At 49.9% G+C, this 16,607-nt stretch overlaps 1 protein-coding gene across 3 annotated transcripts in view; it reads left to right on the forward strand.

Moving 5' to 3' along the window:
* Positions 1 to 16,607, forward strand: part of KSR2 (kinase suppressor of ras 2) — a 432,076-nt gene that overhangs the window by 327,297 nt on the left and 88,172 nt on the right. For all 3 annotated transcript variants that reach the window (XM_058691145.1, XM_058691143.1, XM_058691144.1), the window contains exons 8-9: positions 11,429 to 11,496; positions 14,363 to 14,481. In XM_058691145.1, coding sequence (XP_058547128.1) covers positions 11,429 to 11,496; positions 14,363 to 14,481 — 187 coding nt within the window. The remainder of the gene's footprint in view (positions 1 to 11,428; positions 11,497 to 14,362; positions 14,482 to 16,607) is intronic.

Consider the following 16,607-nt stretch of genomic DNA (forward strand, 5'->3'; position numbering starts at 1 on the left):
AACCATCCTTCTTGGGAGACATGTTCAAGCATTTATAATGGGGTTTCTCAACCTCAGAAGCATTGAAATTTGGGGCCTGATAATTCCTTGTTTGGGCAACTGCCCTGTGCATTGCAGGATAATTAGCAGCGTCACTGGCCTCCACCCCCCAAATGCCAGGAGCACCCCCAACACACACACACACACACACACACACACACACACACACAGACACATACTCCATCCCAAGTTGTGACAACCTTTGTCTCCAGACATTGCCAGATCTTCCCAGGGGGAGCAGAATTGCCCTTGGGGGAATTGCCTCTGGTTTATATAGTGAAACAGTCATTGCCAACCAATGGGACCGTGGTATACTTGTAATTCAGTTCTAGAGTGCCGCTTTAATATTTATTTATTTTTGAGAGAGAGAGTGCATGCACAGGAGGGGGCAGAGAGAGAGGGAGACACAGAATCCGAAACATGCTCCGGGCTCTGAGCAGAGCCCGATGCAGGGCTCGAACCCACAAACCGTGAGATCATGACCTGAGCTGAAGTTGGACGCTCAACCGACTGAGCCACGCAGGCGCCCCTGGAGTGCCAACTTTAGAGTGCCATTACAATATTCAATAATGCGATCAAACATCTCGGTTTGCCTGGGACTTTCCTGGGTTTAGCACTGGAAGTCCCATGTCCCAGGTGACCCATGTTGGTTGGGGCATGTCTGTGCAAATAGAAACATTTCCTGTGTTCTGATTTAGGTCACTGCCCACTTCTGTAGGGGTGAGACCCATAATCGTTTCCCTGGGAAGGTAAAAAGTGAGTTTAGAAAACTGAGTTCACTAGCCCAAGCCTTCCAATTTATTCCAGTGTTTGAATGCCCTTTAAACACGTTCCTTCTCCTTCTGCCTTCGTTGGTTGGCTGGATGTGCCCGCACTTATTTCTTTCCATATAAGCTGGCACTTTACTAATTTTCATTTAAAAAATTTTTTGTTCATGTTCTTATTTATTTTTGAGAGACAGACAGAGCATGAGCAGGGGAGGGGCAAAGAGGGAGGGGGAGACACAGAATCTGAAGCAGTCTCCAGGCTCTGAGCTGTCAGCACAGAGCCCGACATGGGGCTCAAACCTGTGAATCGTGAGATTATGACCTGAGCTGAAGTCAGATGCTCAACCCACTGAGCCACCCCAGCGCCTCTACTGATTTTCATTTCAATGAGCCGTGGCTCTGTTATTGGATCTTTCTATTTGGATTTTGTGTACTTATTGGTTCTTCTCTGGGGCTGTATGTTCTCCTAACCTGTGTTTTTGCATCAAAATACCATGTTTTATCTGAAAATTTCCTGGTTTTGCACAGTGACTCCAGCCACAGGTGATGAGGTGGAAGTGTGGAGTAAGCCATGGTTGGTTTGAGCAACGGGGTGCACTCATTTTCCTGGCCCTGGAAAGACTGAGGAGTTGATGAACACGATGCTGCAGCTGCCATGAAGTTCCTGGAAGCTTCGGGAATTTATACCCCACACAGGATATTGGCAGGATATAATTATAAGCATGCATTTCAGAGATCACCAGCTTGAAGCCTGAACTTACTTTTCCATTAATAGAAACATTTCTGTTTTTGCAACAATCAGAATGGGAATTCACAGTCCCTTATGGGAGTTTTTGCCTAGTACGTGCAAAACTTTGGGTCCAATCACAGTTGTATGTGGAGGATGATTATTTTACTGGAGGGGCACCTGGGTGGCCCAGTAGGTAAGCATCCGACTCTCGATTTCATCTCAGGTCATGATTTCACGGTTCATGAGATCAAGCCCTGTTTTGGGCTCCGTGCTGACAGTGCAGAGTCTGTTTGGGATTCTCTCTCTCCCTCTCTCTCTGCCCCCACCCCACTCTCTCAAAAAAAAAAAAAAAAAAGTAAAGAAAACAACTTAAAAAATAATAATTCTGCTAGACGCTGAGGTGGGCATTGAGTGTGATGGATGGTGCTGATGGGATCATGTATTGAGGGCTTACTAAGTGCTGGACATTTTGCTGAACAGCTCGCATGCATGATCTCATGTAATCCTTGCAACAACCCTGGAAGGTAGGGTCTGTTCCTCCCCATTTTACAGATGAAGAAACGGAGGCCTTCAGGAGTAAATGCAAAGTCTCCCAGTAGGTAGATCTGCTCATCAAACCACCGGTCTCTCTGACTCAACATCCCAGACTCTTAGCCACTTTACGTGGGTAAAGGGCCAGCCACACAGTAGGCCAGCAACAAATGCTAGCCCCCTCTCTGCTTCTCCTTGACTTAGGCAGAATGGAAGATGCAAATCTGATCTCAACCTGACCTCAGACCAGAGCTAGTAATCTTTTTCCTCCTCATTCCCCGAGGCTGCTACCCTCTCCTCTATTTCTTGAATTGAAAGATGGCGAAGGTGGGGGGCGGTGCCTGGGGGGCTCGGTCGGTCGGTTAAGCGTCTGACTTCATCTCAGGTCATGATCTCGCAGTTCACGGGTTCGAGCCCTGCGTCAGGCTCTGTGCTGACAGCTCAGAGCATGGAGCCTGTTTCGGATTCTGTGTCTCCCTTCCTTTCTGCCCCTCCCCCGCTCATGCTCTGTCTTTCTCTCTCTCTCTCTCTCTGAAAAATAAATAAAAACATTAAAATATATATTAAAAAAAGGAAGATAGCAAACGGGTCTTTGTGTTCTGATGAACACCTGCGGGTCCTAGGAACCAAGAAAACTCTGTGGTCACTCTCTCCTCTCTTGGGGAAGTTGCAGGATGGGGAGGGCGGGACATCTCCAACAGCTAATAAATCCACAGCTTTCCTGCAGTATATCCTCTTATGGAGAGAAGTGCTGGGTTTTCCTGATCATTTTTCATTATTTTTTGGAGCCTGCGGTATGATTTATATGTTAACACTCCCCACCAACCTTGTTCATCTCTGTTGTTGGGTTTTTTGTTGTTGTTGTCGTCGTTTTTTTCCTTACCCAGTCGCGGGCCAAAGAGCTCAGCCTCACTGAGTTGTCAGCGGGAAGGGGAAGAAGTGCTTTGATATCCTCCACTGAGAGCATATGGGGCATTTCTCGAAGCATTGGCTTAAATGAGAGACCACAGGGGAAGCAAGATGAGACAGAACTGCTCAGTTGGGGAAGTCAGTGAAACAAGCCCCACTATAAAGGGGGCAATGATTTGGTTTTGTGATTTTGCAAGAAGCCTTGAGGAGCACTTAGTGCGGTGACCTGGGAGAAGGAGAGCAGAAAGCAGGAAGTCAGGAATATAATGCGTGAGGGAGCTTTGTGCCCTTTAATTGTACATATTCTGCCCGTAGAAGTGGGCGGGGTGGGGCGGGGAGGGGGGGAGGGGGGCCTTTGCAAAACGCATATCCAGCCTTTCGCCTCCCCGCTTAAAATCCTTCCTTGGTTCTCCCTTGCTGTCAGGGTAAATCCAGGCTCCCAGTGACATGCTGTGCCGTCCCTTACTGAGCTGTCCTTTCGCCCCTCTCACTGCCTCCCTCCTTGAACCCAGGACTCCAGCATCACTGAAGTGTCAGCCCCTGCAGTAGGCCACCTGCCCACCAATCAGCACATGCTCGCACCGCCTTGTGTTGCTTCTGCCTGGATCTCCCTTGCACACTTCGGCCAGCTCCCATTTATCTTTCAGGCTCAGCTCCGTCACCTCTTCAGGTCCAAAGTGCCACACCCGGTCCTTCACCGCCATCCCACGCAACGTACCTACGTTGTCTTCGCCCGTGTACCTGCCTGTCTCTCTGACCGGACTTCAAACTAGTTGAGGGTAGGGCTCTGCCCGTGTCCTTCACTCTCTGTACCCCCAGGGCCGGCACGGTACTTGGCACGTAGAAAGCGCTCAGGAAATGTTTGTTGGTGGAGTAGATCTCAAAAGGAGCTTCTGGAGGGAAAGTGGTTCTTGCCAACCCAAGCCCCCGAGAACCTAGTTCCGATCCACAGGGGATCCTTTCTAGAAAAGCGGCAACTCTGAGGCAGTGGGATGGATGGAAAAAATGTTCGTGATCGGAATAGTAAGAGATGGGTTTACATACCTGGATGGCAAACTCTGGGCTGGATCTTGGCAAGAGAGATGATTAAAGAGAGAATTCTTGCCCTGTTTTATTACACACACCCTGGGGCCTCACCCCGCACCTGGCACAGAGGAGGAAGGCAATCACATCTTTATGTGCATGAATGAATGAATGACCCTGACTCTGCTCTTTACTGTCTGTATGAGTGGCCTGCTTCCTGAGCCTCAGTCTTCCTGACTTTGAAATGGGCATGATGGTTTCCACCCTTCATGGCTGTGCTGTTCAGAAAAAACAGGTTATATAAGAGGTAGGCGTTTCTTTAACGTTCCCTCATTCAGATGCTGGGAGCCAGGTTTTCAAAACATCGTTTGTTCTCAGTAAGGAAGGGCTGTGCCCTGCAAAGCAAGCTGGGGTGGACGAGACAAAGTCAGGGTCAGGGAGTTGGGCTGCAGACTTTGTTAAATTGGTTACAACTGCCCAGTGAACCATTTGAAATGGACATTACTGTGTTCACCAGCAGGAATTTTGCCCGCCCCCCTTCGGGGAAGGCTAGCCTTCTGATCCCAGCGCCACATGGGTCTCTGGGCTCTCGTCTGCCCCACAGGAAGGCTGGGGGCCATGACAGATCCATTAAGGAAACAGCACAGCTGCTCATTTGTCCCCCACCGTTCCCGGGCAAGGTCCATGCAAGTCCATGTGCTCCTGGCCCAACCCCTGTCCTGACCTCACTGTGGGGGAGAGGGGACCTCGAGAGAAGAATGCAGAGACGGACACACCTGCATTTCACAAACTGTGAGAGATTCCTTTTATAAGAAATAGGAATCATTTTTCAAGAAGCCTTTTGATAGAGACCATTCACGCCCGCACACTGGGGGCGGTCAGTGGCATTCCATGGCTTTCCCTTCTGCCCTTCCTTCCTTGTCTTTCCTTTTCTCTCCTTCCGTGTCTGTGGTGTTTATGCAGCATGTATTATGCACCAGCCCCCAGGCCAGGCACTGAAAGGGGGGAAGGAACGGGAGGCTACAAGGATGAGGAAGACCCAGATCTTGCCCTCAAGATAAATTCACACATTGAACTTTCAGACGGAGAGGATGTCTCATTTAGCCAGCAGCTCCTTTGGGGAACAAGATTTCCCACGAAAGCAACTTTTCTGCGTAACTGAAGCTTATCCTATTAGCTTTGAAAGTTTAAAAAAAGAAAAAATTAACCTTCTTCAGTGAAAAGTCTTAAATAAATCCTTTTCAAGTTTCCAGGCTGCGTGAGGTTCGCGTGGCATTCCCTGTGTCCACTCAAGTGTGTTTCAGCCTGTCTACGGAAACCTTCACCTGTGTGCTGCCTTGGTGGACCCCACTCGGGCATTTTTTGGCGAGATCCTCACTACAGTTTTGCAGACGAGGAACCTGGATCTCAGCAAGGCGGACGGATGTCCCCTTGGTGTGGGGAGGGCAGAACTGTGGTTCAGGCTCATGTTGGCTTGACTCAGAAACCCAAGCTTCTAACTACTTGGGGAACACCATATGACCTTTCCCTGGTGCCTGGCGTTGTTCAGAGCCACGGTGCTAACTCATGGTGCTCCTCTGGGCCAAGTTTGATGGGGAGCTTTGTCCTGTCAGCTGTGTGCCCCCCCCCCCCCAGCCCTCCCTTTTCTCTGTGTGGAACGAAGCACCTGGCGAAACAAATTCATTAAAAGGACCGTGGGCCGCAGACCCGCAAGGGACAGGGAGTAGAGGCTCGGCTTTGATGTGAGAGCTTTGGGACGGCCGCATTGGGTTTGAGCCTTCTTTCATGATCATGGTGTCCTGTTTGGGCTCGCCTCTTTCTCAAGGCCTCAAAACAAGGATTCGAGGGCAAGTGTATTGAAGAGGTGATCCAGACCATGCCAGCAGGGGAGCGGGGGAGTGAGACCAGGCAGGGAAGGAAGGAAGCCAGTACTGGGTGCTTCGCTGGGCAGGTAACGGCTCTGGGTAGCTGGGCTCCAGTCTCACCTCTGACACCTCTGAGTCGTCCCACCCAAGGGGGAGGAGACTGGGATCGTCACCAGCCAGGTCCGACCCGTGGGTGTTTCAAAGCTCCAGGCATTGCAGTCAGCCCACAATTCAGCAAGAGAAAGTCCTCCACTGTCTCAGGGGCTTGAGACACAAACTAGCAATAGTAAGAATGACTATAACAAAAACAACAGCACCTGCTACTTCAAGTAATCGTCCTGGGCACCCGCGTGTGTCATATCATTAGTTTTCTCTGCGGCTACGCAACTGCGGATACTACGTTTCTTTGCAGCTACAGATACTATGATTGTCCCCATTTTACAGATGACGAGACTGTGGCTCAGAGCGGGTCGGCGACTTACTCAAGTTGTCACAGCCAGGAAGTGATAATGCCGGACCTTGAACCCAGATCCCTGCTTCATATTTTCCTGACCCCATTTCGCCTTTTTGGAGGGGAGGGTGCTGTATTCTGGAAGATCTAGGCTTCTAGACACCCCTTGTTTGGGAAGTAGAATGTGTCTTCCTCATTCAGTGCTTCTGGCATTCACTCACTCAACACCCACGTTCCCGGCAAAGACCGAATCAGAGCCTTGGAGGTTGAGCCTTGGGGGTCTGATTTGGAAGCGGGTGGTCGGCCTTAGTTTTCCCTTCTATGGGCAGTGAAAGGAAAAGTCTCATCTGGGTGGAATCCTGTGCATTTCCTTCTCTGGCTCCTTCTTCCCCTGCCCTTGAGGGTCTGTATCATTTCAGCGCTAGGCTAGTCGGCCCACTCAGTTAGTAGATGCCAGTGCTCCACCTACCTCCGTGCAAAGGGTTAAGTGTCTTAGCGTGAAAGTTCTCTGGGCTTTTCTGCAAGAGCAGTGGCTGTGCCCCCCTTGCTAGGTCCGCCCTTTGAAGCGCTGGCCAGAGGGACAAGCGTTCCATCTCCCACCTTTTGGCCAGAGATGAAGGAAGGCTTTTCTCTAACTGCAAAAGACAAGCAAACGAGGGATACCGGAGGGGATAATGCCTGGGGGAGGCAGGACGTGGGCTGAGGTCACAGGAGGCTCCGCCTGCCCCATCCTGGTTCGGGCGGGGTCCAGCGGTGGCATGGGACTGTCTGCTCCTGCTTCAGAGTGCTGCCCACGACAGCGACCGGGCTTCTCCACACCTGCACGTCACCATTCCAGCTGCGCTCGTTAGAGAAGACTCGTAGACGGGAGAGGCAGAAAGGAAAAATTTCTTTCTGGAAGCTTCCAGGGCAGAATCAAGCGATTTCAAACAGCAGTGAGTGCAGAAACTTCTCGGTTCCACTCTCATTTGGCATCAGCGGATTCCCCAGCTCAGGGCTTCCCAAGCATCAGTCTGACCTATCCCGGCTGTGACGGCCTCCGGTGGCTTCCCAGGGCCTGCAGAATCAAATACAGACGGCTCGCCAGGGTTGCTGGGGGCCCTGTCCATGTCTTCCTGCCCTTCCTCGTGTCTTTATCGCTTTGTGGTTCTCTTCGGCCTCATCGGCCTTTAACCTCTGACCCCTGAACCCACCAGCTTGTTCCTGCCCCCCACTTTTGCACCGGCCGGAAGCCCTTCCTTCTCACTTCCATACCCTCCATCCGGTTTCCCTGAATGATTTTTTTCTTCCATCTCAACACACCTGCAATGATCTGATATTTGTTTACGTGGTTTTTATCCCTCCCCGTAAGCATAGCGGCTTCATCTGCCCTGTTCCCGGCGTGTCCCCAGGACCTGGGGCCCAGTAGGCCCCGTTAAATGTTTGCAGAATGAATGAAGGGCTAGTTGCACATTCCCTGGAGCTTCGAACTAGGGTTTGGATGCAATACCAATGACCTCCAGGGGAACTGGGACTTGAGAGTCCGGGGAGCTTTAGAAAAGAAAAAGACATGGGTGCCCGGGTGGCTCAGTCGGTTAAGCGTCCGACTTCGGCTCAGGTCATGATCTCGCGGTTTGTGAGTTCAAGCCCCACGTCGGGCTCTGTGCTGATGGCTCGGAAGCTGGAGCCTGCTTTGGATTCTGTGTCTCCCTCTCTCTGCCCCTCCCCTGCTCATGCTCTGTCCCTCTTCCTCAAAAATAAACATTCAAAAAAATTTAAAAAAAAAAAGAGAAAGAAAAGAAAAAGACAAATTTGCAGTAAGGTGGGATTTTTATTATCCTTGTGAGGTCAGGCAACTGTAGGGGAAGAGCAAAGTGACATCTTAGGCTTGTCTCAAAGGAAGACATTTTGATTGTGCTGGTTAGAGATCCTAGGAACCTTCCCACTTATTCACCCCACCCCCAAGATGTAAAGGAAGAAGAATGAAGGTTTTACAGGCATCTGCGTGGTGGTTAGAGCTGGGCTCGGGACTTCTGTCTGTTACTGGCTATTTGACCTTCAGCAAGTTATCCAAGTTTGCCAAGCCTCAGTTTTTCACTCTGTAAAATGGGGATAACAATAGTTCCTACTTTTTATTCTTTTTTTTTTTTTTTTTTTTTTTTTTTTTTGAGGTGGGGAAGGGCAGAGAGAGAGGGAGAGAGAGAATCCCAACCAGGCTCCGTGCATGGAACCCAATGCAGGGCTCTCTCCCAGGACTGTGAGATCAGGACCTGAGTCAAAATCAAGAGTCAGATGCTTAACTGACTGAGCCACCCTGGTGCCCCTAGTTCCTACTTTTTAAGATTGATATGAGGATTAAATAAATTGCATAAAGCCCTGGGGGCATTTCGTGGCTCATCACAAGCACTTGTTCTCAGAGCTTGTACCTCTTTTTTTCTTTTTTAGTATTTTTTTTTGGGGGAGAGCACAGGTTGGGGAGGAGCCGAGGGGGTGGGGACAGAGGAGCTGAAGCAGGCTCTGTACTGACAGTCTGACAGCAGTGAGCCCAACGTGGGGCTCGAACCAGTGAACCGCGAGATCATGACCTGAGCTGAAGTCAGACACTCAACTGACCGAGCCATCCAGGTGCCCCCCAGTAGCACCTCTTAATGCTTTTCAATCATCTTAGACTTTTAGGGGCCAAGAGCTGCCACTGTTTTTGACAGTTCTGAATTGTCTAAGCTAATTTGTCCCGAGTTGATTCAGTCATTCGCTCACGACCCTGTCGTGATTTTGTCATATGTATGTAGCAGCCTGCCTTTTATTTATTTACTATTTATGGCCTTTTACATTTCAATACATTTATTTAAGGATGGAAATGTGTCTTATTACCATGGGTGGAAAATCAGCATCACTTCCATTAATATAAGGCAACCAGGGAAAAAAAATGGAAAAATGGAAAAATAAATTTATTGATTTTTTTTTAATGTTTATTTATTTTTGAGAGAGAAAGAGAGAGAGAGACAGAGCACAAGCAGGGGAGGGGCAGAGAGAGAGGCATACACAGAATCCGAAGCAGGCTCCAGGCTCTGAGCTGTCAGCACAGAGCCTGACGCGGGGCTCGAACTCACAGACCACGAGATCATGACCTCTGAGCCGAAGTCGGACACTTAACTGACTGAGCCACGCAGGCGCCCCGGAAAAATAAATGTATTACATTTCCTGTGGATACTGTCGCCTGTCCAAACCTGGGACTGGGCTTAACATGTGGTAGAGAGATATAAAGATGTGTTAGCACCAGAGAGTTCCCCGATGCAGTCAGAGAGAAGGAGATTTGGAGACAGACTAATGTTCTTACGATGTGATGTGGCATTGTTCCATGCTGCCTGCATTCCCCCCCCAACCCCCTACCCCCCACCGCCCTGCTTCATCCCTGCACTCCTGGCGGCCTCAGGGCCAACCTTTCCATATGAGAGAGGAATTCAGTGCCCTATTAGGGCCTAAAAGACTGAAGACAAAAAAATAATTGGGCAAATGTGCATAGACGTTCCAAAACAATCAACTAGACCAGTGGTTCTCACACATGAGCACATATCACGCTCAGGTGGAGGGCTTGTTCCAAACATGTGAACTGCATTTCAGCTCTGGAGTCTCAGATCCATCAATCCGGGGGGGGGGGGGGGGGGGGGAGTCCCAGAAATTGGCATTTCTGAAAAGTTCCCAGATGGTGCTGATGTGACTGGTCTCAGGACTCCACTTTGAGAACCACTGAGCTAGACTAATTGGGGGAGTCAAAGTTGAGTCTATGACTGGGTGTTGAGACCATTCTGTTAAAGAGAACTGTCAAATCCCTAGAGAGGAAGAAGGTCGAGGGCAAATCTAAAGCTCCTGTGCCTCTCTGTGTATTTTAATATTAAACCTCTGAGCAGGCTAAGGGTGTCTTCTGGCAAAGATGTTGGCTGTTGGAAGTTAGGCTGGCGTGCACAGAAATGATAAGGGAACCCAAAAGGATGCAGGTGGGGTACCCACAGCATCTGCCACAGCGTGTATCTTTCCTACTGACGTAAAACTCGAAACGGAAAAGACAAAGCCAGGTCAAAATTACTTGGGATTTCTATTATCTATTATCCTTTTCAAGTCTGGTAACTCTTTGGGGGAGAGCAAGGTGACATTGTCTCAAAGTAGGACATTTTGACTCTAAACTCTTCGTACGTCTAAAACTGAATAGCTGTTACTGATCTCATCCTAAGGGGAAGCCATGGTTAGCTGTGTCCTGTTGCTTGAGGCTTTAAGAACGAGAAACCACCTTTGGCACCACTGACCTGAGGTTTCTGCCAGGAAAGCTCAGTTAATCTGTTTTTCCATCTGTAAAATGGGAATGATAATAATATCCATTGTGTAAGGTTGTTATAAAGGTCCAATGACATAGTGTATGTAATATGTTTAGTGCCGTGGTTGCCAGATGAATTTACAAGAAAACAGTGGAAGATTATTAGGATTGGATGATGACGATGACAATAAAGATTAAAAATACAGACCAAAAGTGGAAATTCCTTTCAAAGCATAAAGTCCAAGTGGACATGGTTGGTGAAAGAGTTGCTACCCACTCTGAACCACCCAGGACTGACCTGTGAGGGGAATGGCAACAGACTCTCTTCAGAGTTGATTTCCTAGGTGCCAAGGAGATACTTTAGCTGCCCTATCTCATCTCAGATTTTTGTATCCACAGCTTCTAGAGATTTCTAAACCACCAAGGCATCACATCCATCTATTCATCCATCTACCTACCCACCCACCCATTCATCCATCCATTCATCTATCCATCCATCCATCCATCCATCCATCCATCCATCCAACCAGCATGTGTCCATCCACTCATCCATCTATCCATCCTTCCATCCATCCATCCACCCACTCAGCCACAATTCCATCCACCCACCATTGCATCCATCCATCCAACCACCATCCGTCTCCCCATTCATCCATCCATCTATCCATCCATCCATCCATCCATCTGTCCATCCACCCACTTACCAACCCATCCACCCACCCACCCATCGACCCATCCACCCACTCACCCACCATTCCATCCACCCACCCACCCAGCCTCCCAGCCACCCATCTTTCCATCCTTCTCTCTCTTTCTCTCTCTCAGGTTAAAGTGCCACAACAAATGCACCAAAGAAGCCCCACCCTGTCATCTCCTGATCATCCACAGAGGAGGTAAGTATTTAACACTTGGTGCCCTAGGGGTAGGGTGGCGCAGGGGCTCCTGCAGGCCCGCTGAGGTAGCTGTCCCATCCAGGCCATTTCTGCGTACCTCTTAATCCCCCGATATTTGCCAATTTTTTCCTTTCTGATGCTCTTCTTCCTGCCACCTGTCCCCTTCATCCACTTCCTGTGCCTGTTCTCCCTGTTCCTTGCCCCGCTCCTGGTCTCTCTGATACTTTAGCCCCCAGATTCATCTCCTCCTTCCTAACTCTTTTTCTCTCATTCTTGTCTGCTCTCCTAATTTCCACTCTCCTCTCTTTCCCCCCTAATCTCATTGCTTTTCCTTCCCACTTAAAAAGAGTGCTGGCTGAGTGTTTCCTCTCACATGCTCTCCAGACTCAATCATTTGGCCCTGCAGAGGTGGGCATGGGGAGGGGTCGGGCTTGGGTCTGTTGGTTTTGGGCCATCTGTGTTCTGTCCCCTGGGGCTCTGGGAGTGTCCTGGCCAACCTGTCCAAGCAGCGAGGTAACAGCTGCCCTTGGGAGAGCCGTGGCCAGCCTTGTATCTTGCACAAAAAGCAAGACCAATTTAGTGCGAAGGAAAGACCAGAAGGAGAGGCTTTTCCCTACCTGCCAGGGACTCAACTGGGGAAACCTTGTAGTCCAGCTTTCAAAATAGTTCTCCTGATTCTTGTCTCATGGGGGAGTTATCTCTGGCTTCTGTTATCTACGTTACAATTCATTCACCAGGGGAGGGGACTCTCTGGGCCTGTGCTGTCCAATACAGTAGCTGCTAACCACCCCTGGCTATTTAGATTTAGATTAATTTAAATGAAATAAAAATAAAAATTCCATTATTCTGTCACACCAGCCACGTTTTAAGGGCTCAGTAGCCACGGGTGGTGGCTACCATATTGGATAGTGCAGACAGCCAACACTTTCATCATCACAGAAAGTTCTGTTGGGTATCACTGGCTCTGACCTTTGCTATTCAATGTATAGGAGACCTACTGAATCAAAATCTGCATTTTTAACCGAATCTGTGGGCAGTTCCTCTGCCCCTTAAGAGGCAAGACTCTAGGGTACAGTTGCAAACTCAGATACCTTCCAGGGCCAAACCAGGATCCTAAATAAGAGAAGGTGGCCAGGTGGGGCCATGCAAAGTGGAAGGGGAGCCCAGGAACCCTCTAGAGAGGACGGCCACTCCAGCAATGATAGAAACAACGTGGACCTGAATTTTTCTCATGTTTCAAAGAAAAGCCCAAATAGTTGTATTATTTTCAGATATTAGCAACGTATTACAGTTTTAAAATTCTTGCTGGCCAATTCCCTGCCCTCCCACCCTCCCATCTATAGGTGGGCTAGAGCCTTGGAGCCGATGTTGAGGTTCACAACCTGCTGATGTGAGACGGAGTCCCTCCTTGTCCCTGCTGTGTCCCTCTCAGCTCCCCTGGCCTTGGTCAATGCACGCTCCAGGGAATCTGCCCCGATTTAGAATGAGCCCAAGGGAAACCCAAAGAAGGAAGCAAATTGCTGCCGAAAGCCTTGGGATGTGTTCCAAAGCCATTGGGCCGTTGGTTTTCGATGATCTTTGCATTGCTTACCTCCACGAGGGGAGGAAATGGCACTGGAAGGAAAAGTCTTCAGCCCTCCTGCCCCTTCCCACCCATCCTTAATTAAGAACCATCTGTTCCTTGCACAACTGTATATGCTTAGTGAGGCTATTTTTTAAAGCTGAATTCTCACAGCTCTTGACCCCTTGTCTTGCTTGGGTCAGCTTCATTGGGGAAACCACCTCCTAGCGGTCTTTGCCGGAGTCCAACTCCCATGCGGAGACCGGAACCAGCCTGCTGCAAGGTGACCCGCTTCCAGAGGCCGACACCTGAAGAAAGGCTCCCTACGTGCTGCCTTCATGGCCGTGCCCCCTTTGCTCAAAGGCAGCAGGTGCCCGTACATGCAAAGCCAGTGGAACTTGCCAGAAGTCCTCCAGCTTCTTGCTTTCCCCCCATCCCCCACCCTTGTTGGTAGGAAGTTTAAAATATAGTTGGTTTCCATGGAGATGGCAGCTCAGGCTAAGCAGAGAAATTAAATTCCTGGGTCAGTCCAAAGCTTTAACTTCTCCACCAACACCGCCCCCCCCCCCCCCGCAACACAAAACAGCTAACAAGTAACACTGCCAGGCATCAGATTTGAATTTGAGCTCCTCAGTTTGCCTTTCCCTGTGGTTCCTATAAGAAGTGATAATAAGAGAGGGGTGACGGGAAGAGAAGCTTGGATGACGTCGTTTGGATTTATTTAGCATCAGCTGTGTGCCCAGCTTTTTGTGCGGCTTCAGGGAGGACATTGAGGGGAGGTCTGGAGATACTAAGCCTTCCTTCCAGGGATCCCTGTGGCCTTGTTTAGGACAAACGTGTTTTGACATGCAGCAGGCTGCCCGGGCCTGAGAAATCCCACAAATGACGAAAGAGGATCCCGACACAAAGGTTAGATGGAGGCAAGGATGGGTGGTCATTCTGAGCTTATCCATTGATTGTAGATCTTAAGGAATCAGGAACCTCTTATATTTCAAAGGAGGGTCAATTCTGAAATGATGCCCACGTGAAACAATTATGGTATCGAAAACAAATGGATAGCTTCGGCTTCATTATCAAGATGTACAGTTGTCAAGTCATTTCTTAACAACATAAACATTCTAGAAAGCACAGAGGACACCTGATCTTAACTCCATGACCTGACAACTATCGTTTTTGGAGGATTCCCTTCCCATCCTGGGGGCAGGCCTTCGAGATGGGGTCTGAGCTAGGCTTTCCTGGCAGAACGGTTTAACACGAAGCGGTACTTAAACTCCCAAATTGCTGTTTTTACCCCTACGGATCCAGCAAGGTTAGTCCGGACAGAGTCCGTCCCGTGTGACATCAACAACCCTCTACGAAAGCCACCCCGGTATTCGGACCTGCACATCAGCCAGACGCTCCCCAAAACCAACAAAATCAGCAAGGTGAGGGCGGGGTCCTGCTGGGTCGGGGTATGCTGGGGCTGCCGCTGCCTGGGAGGGGCGGGGAGGGGGGCTTGAGCGAATTGCTCTGGAAACCTTCACCTCCCAGCCCACCTGGGCTCTCCTTGTTCCATGTGATTTATGTAAGGAAAGCTTAGCAGGCATCCAGCCCTCCGTTGGAGAGTGAGTGTGCCAGAAATCTGTCTAATTTAGAGAGAGGGCACACGGAAATGAGAATGAATGAATGTGTCGAGGAGGGAGCAGTAGGGATTGCGGGAGAGTCTAAGCAGGGTTCCTGAGTGATCCAGACCCAGCTCCCTTTGCTCTGTGAGATGTTTTGCCAACCTGCCGGGATTAACCTTGCAGATGGCTGGGTTGACATATCTGTTGAATCGGACCACCGAGGGACGGAAGACTGTTTTTTGAGCTCCTGCTAGAGATTAGATAGATGGATATGTGGGGGGCAAGGTGTGGGGGGAGGCAAGCTCTGAGCCTCAGCCAGTTTGGTTGACTTCTGGCTGGTCCTCAGATGGTCAGCCTCTCTATGCGCCTGTCCACTGTGGCATGGAAATTTCCAGCATGATTTCCAGGTGTTTGGTCTGTTGGTTGGACTGCACCAGAACCTTCCCAGGGACACATGCAGCCTTATGGTGGGAGGCAAAGCCTGCACGTGCCAACAGGTGATTTCTCAAACTCCCCAGTGCTTCTGTGCACCGTGTTGAAGGAGGGTAAAGTGCAAATCAATCCAAGCGTGTGGGAAGTCACCACCTGTGTTCAGGACCCAGATGAGCGTCACGATGGCTCGGTGACCTCTCACTGGCAAGGCTCTGTCTAGCTTCTCTGCATAAGGCTGGAGAGAGTATTGCTTCTCCCCAGTCCATCCTCCAGAGAGCAGCCAGAGTGATTCCTAATGAATGCAATTTGAATCCTGTCCCCCTCTGCCTCAAAACCACCCAGTGGCTCTTTACTGCATTGAGAAAACAAGTCAAGCTCCTTCTGCAGCCTGCAAGACCGTGCATAATTTGGTCCCTCGCTCCGTCTCTGACCTCCCCGTGTACGTCTCCCCACCAAAGCCCATATGTTCTTTCTCTCACACACTATCACCCACCGTTTTTACTACTAGCTCTCAGCCATTCACCATCTGGCTCCTTGTGGCGTCATCTAAGCAGTTGAGAGCTTGGCCTCTGAAGGCAGGCGAACCTTGCAGTCAGCCCTGGCTTCTCCCACTTACTAGCGGTGAGCCTCAGGGCAGGCCACTAATTTCTCTTGGCCTCAGTTTTCCTGTATATGAAATGGGTATGTTCCAGTTATCTACCGCGGCACAGCAAAGCCCCTCAAACTTAGTGGAGCACGACAGCCTTTTAATTATGCTCGTGGAAACTGTGGGGACTCAACTGGGAAAACTTACACAGCTGGGGGCTGGAATCTTCTAGAGCAGACATTGGCACACTATGGCTCACAGGCCAAACCAGCCCAGCACCTGCACCTGTTTTTGTGAATAAAGTTATATTGGCATAAGCCACACCCATATTGTCCACGGCTGCTTTCACACTATGACTGAGAATTGAGTGGTTCCAACGGGGACCACATGGCTCACAAAGCCTAAAATATTTGCTATTTGGCCATGTTAAGAAAAAGCATGCCAGCCTCTGAGCTAGAGTCGTCATCAGTCACCTGTCTAGTGTCTGCCTGTGGTGCATCAGAGACCGGGTTCAGCGGAGACCCAGCGGAAGCATCTACATGCGGACTTGCCTTATGGTTTGGGCTTCCTCACAATATGGCGGCTTCAGGGTGGTCGGGTTTCTCACCTGACAGCTCAGGGCTCGACGAGCAACTGAGCAACAAGGCAGAAGTTGCCTGGGCTTTTGTAACTTAGCATTACCTTGGTGCGTTGTCTTGGCTTGTCACTAGCCAGGGATCGGTAGTGTCAGTTCTGCTCTGTCATACTGACGGGGGCTGTCGCGCTCCTGCTCAGATTCAAGGGGAAGAGGCATAGAAACCACCTGCCGATGGGAGGAGTCCAAGGAATTTGAGGCCACGTTTTAAAATGTCCACGGTGGGGGCGCCTGGGTGGCGCAGTCGGTTAAGCGTCCGACTTCAGCCAGGTCACGATCTCGCGGTCTGTGAGT

The sequence above is a fragment of the Neofelis nebulosa genome, chromosome 11, assembly GCF_028018385.1.
Source record: "Neofelis nebulosa isolate mNeoNeb1 chromosome 11, mNeoNeb1.pri, whole genome shotgun sequence".
Classification (NCBI taxonomy): domain Eukaryota; kingdom Metazoa; phylum Chordata; class Mammalia; order Carnivora; family Felidae; genus Neofelis; species Neofelis nebulosa.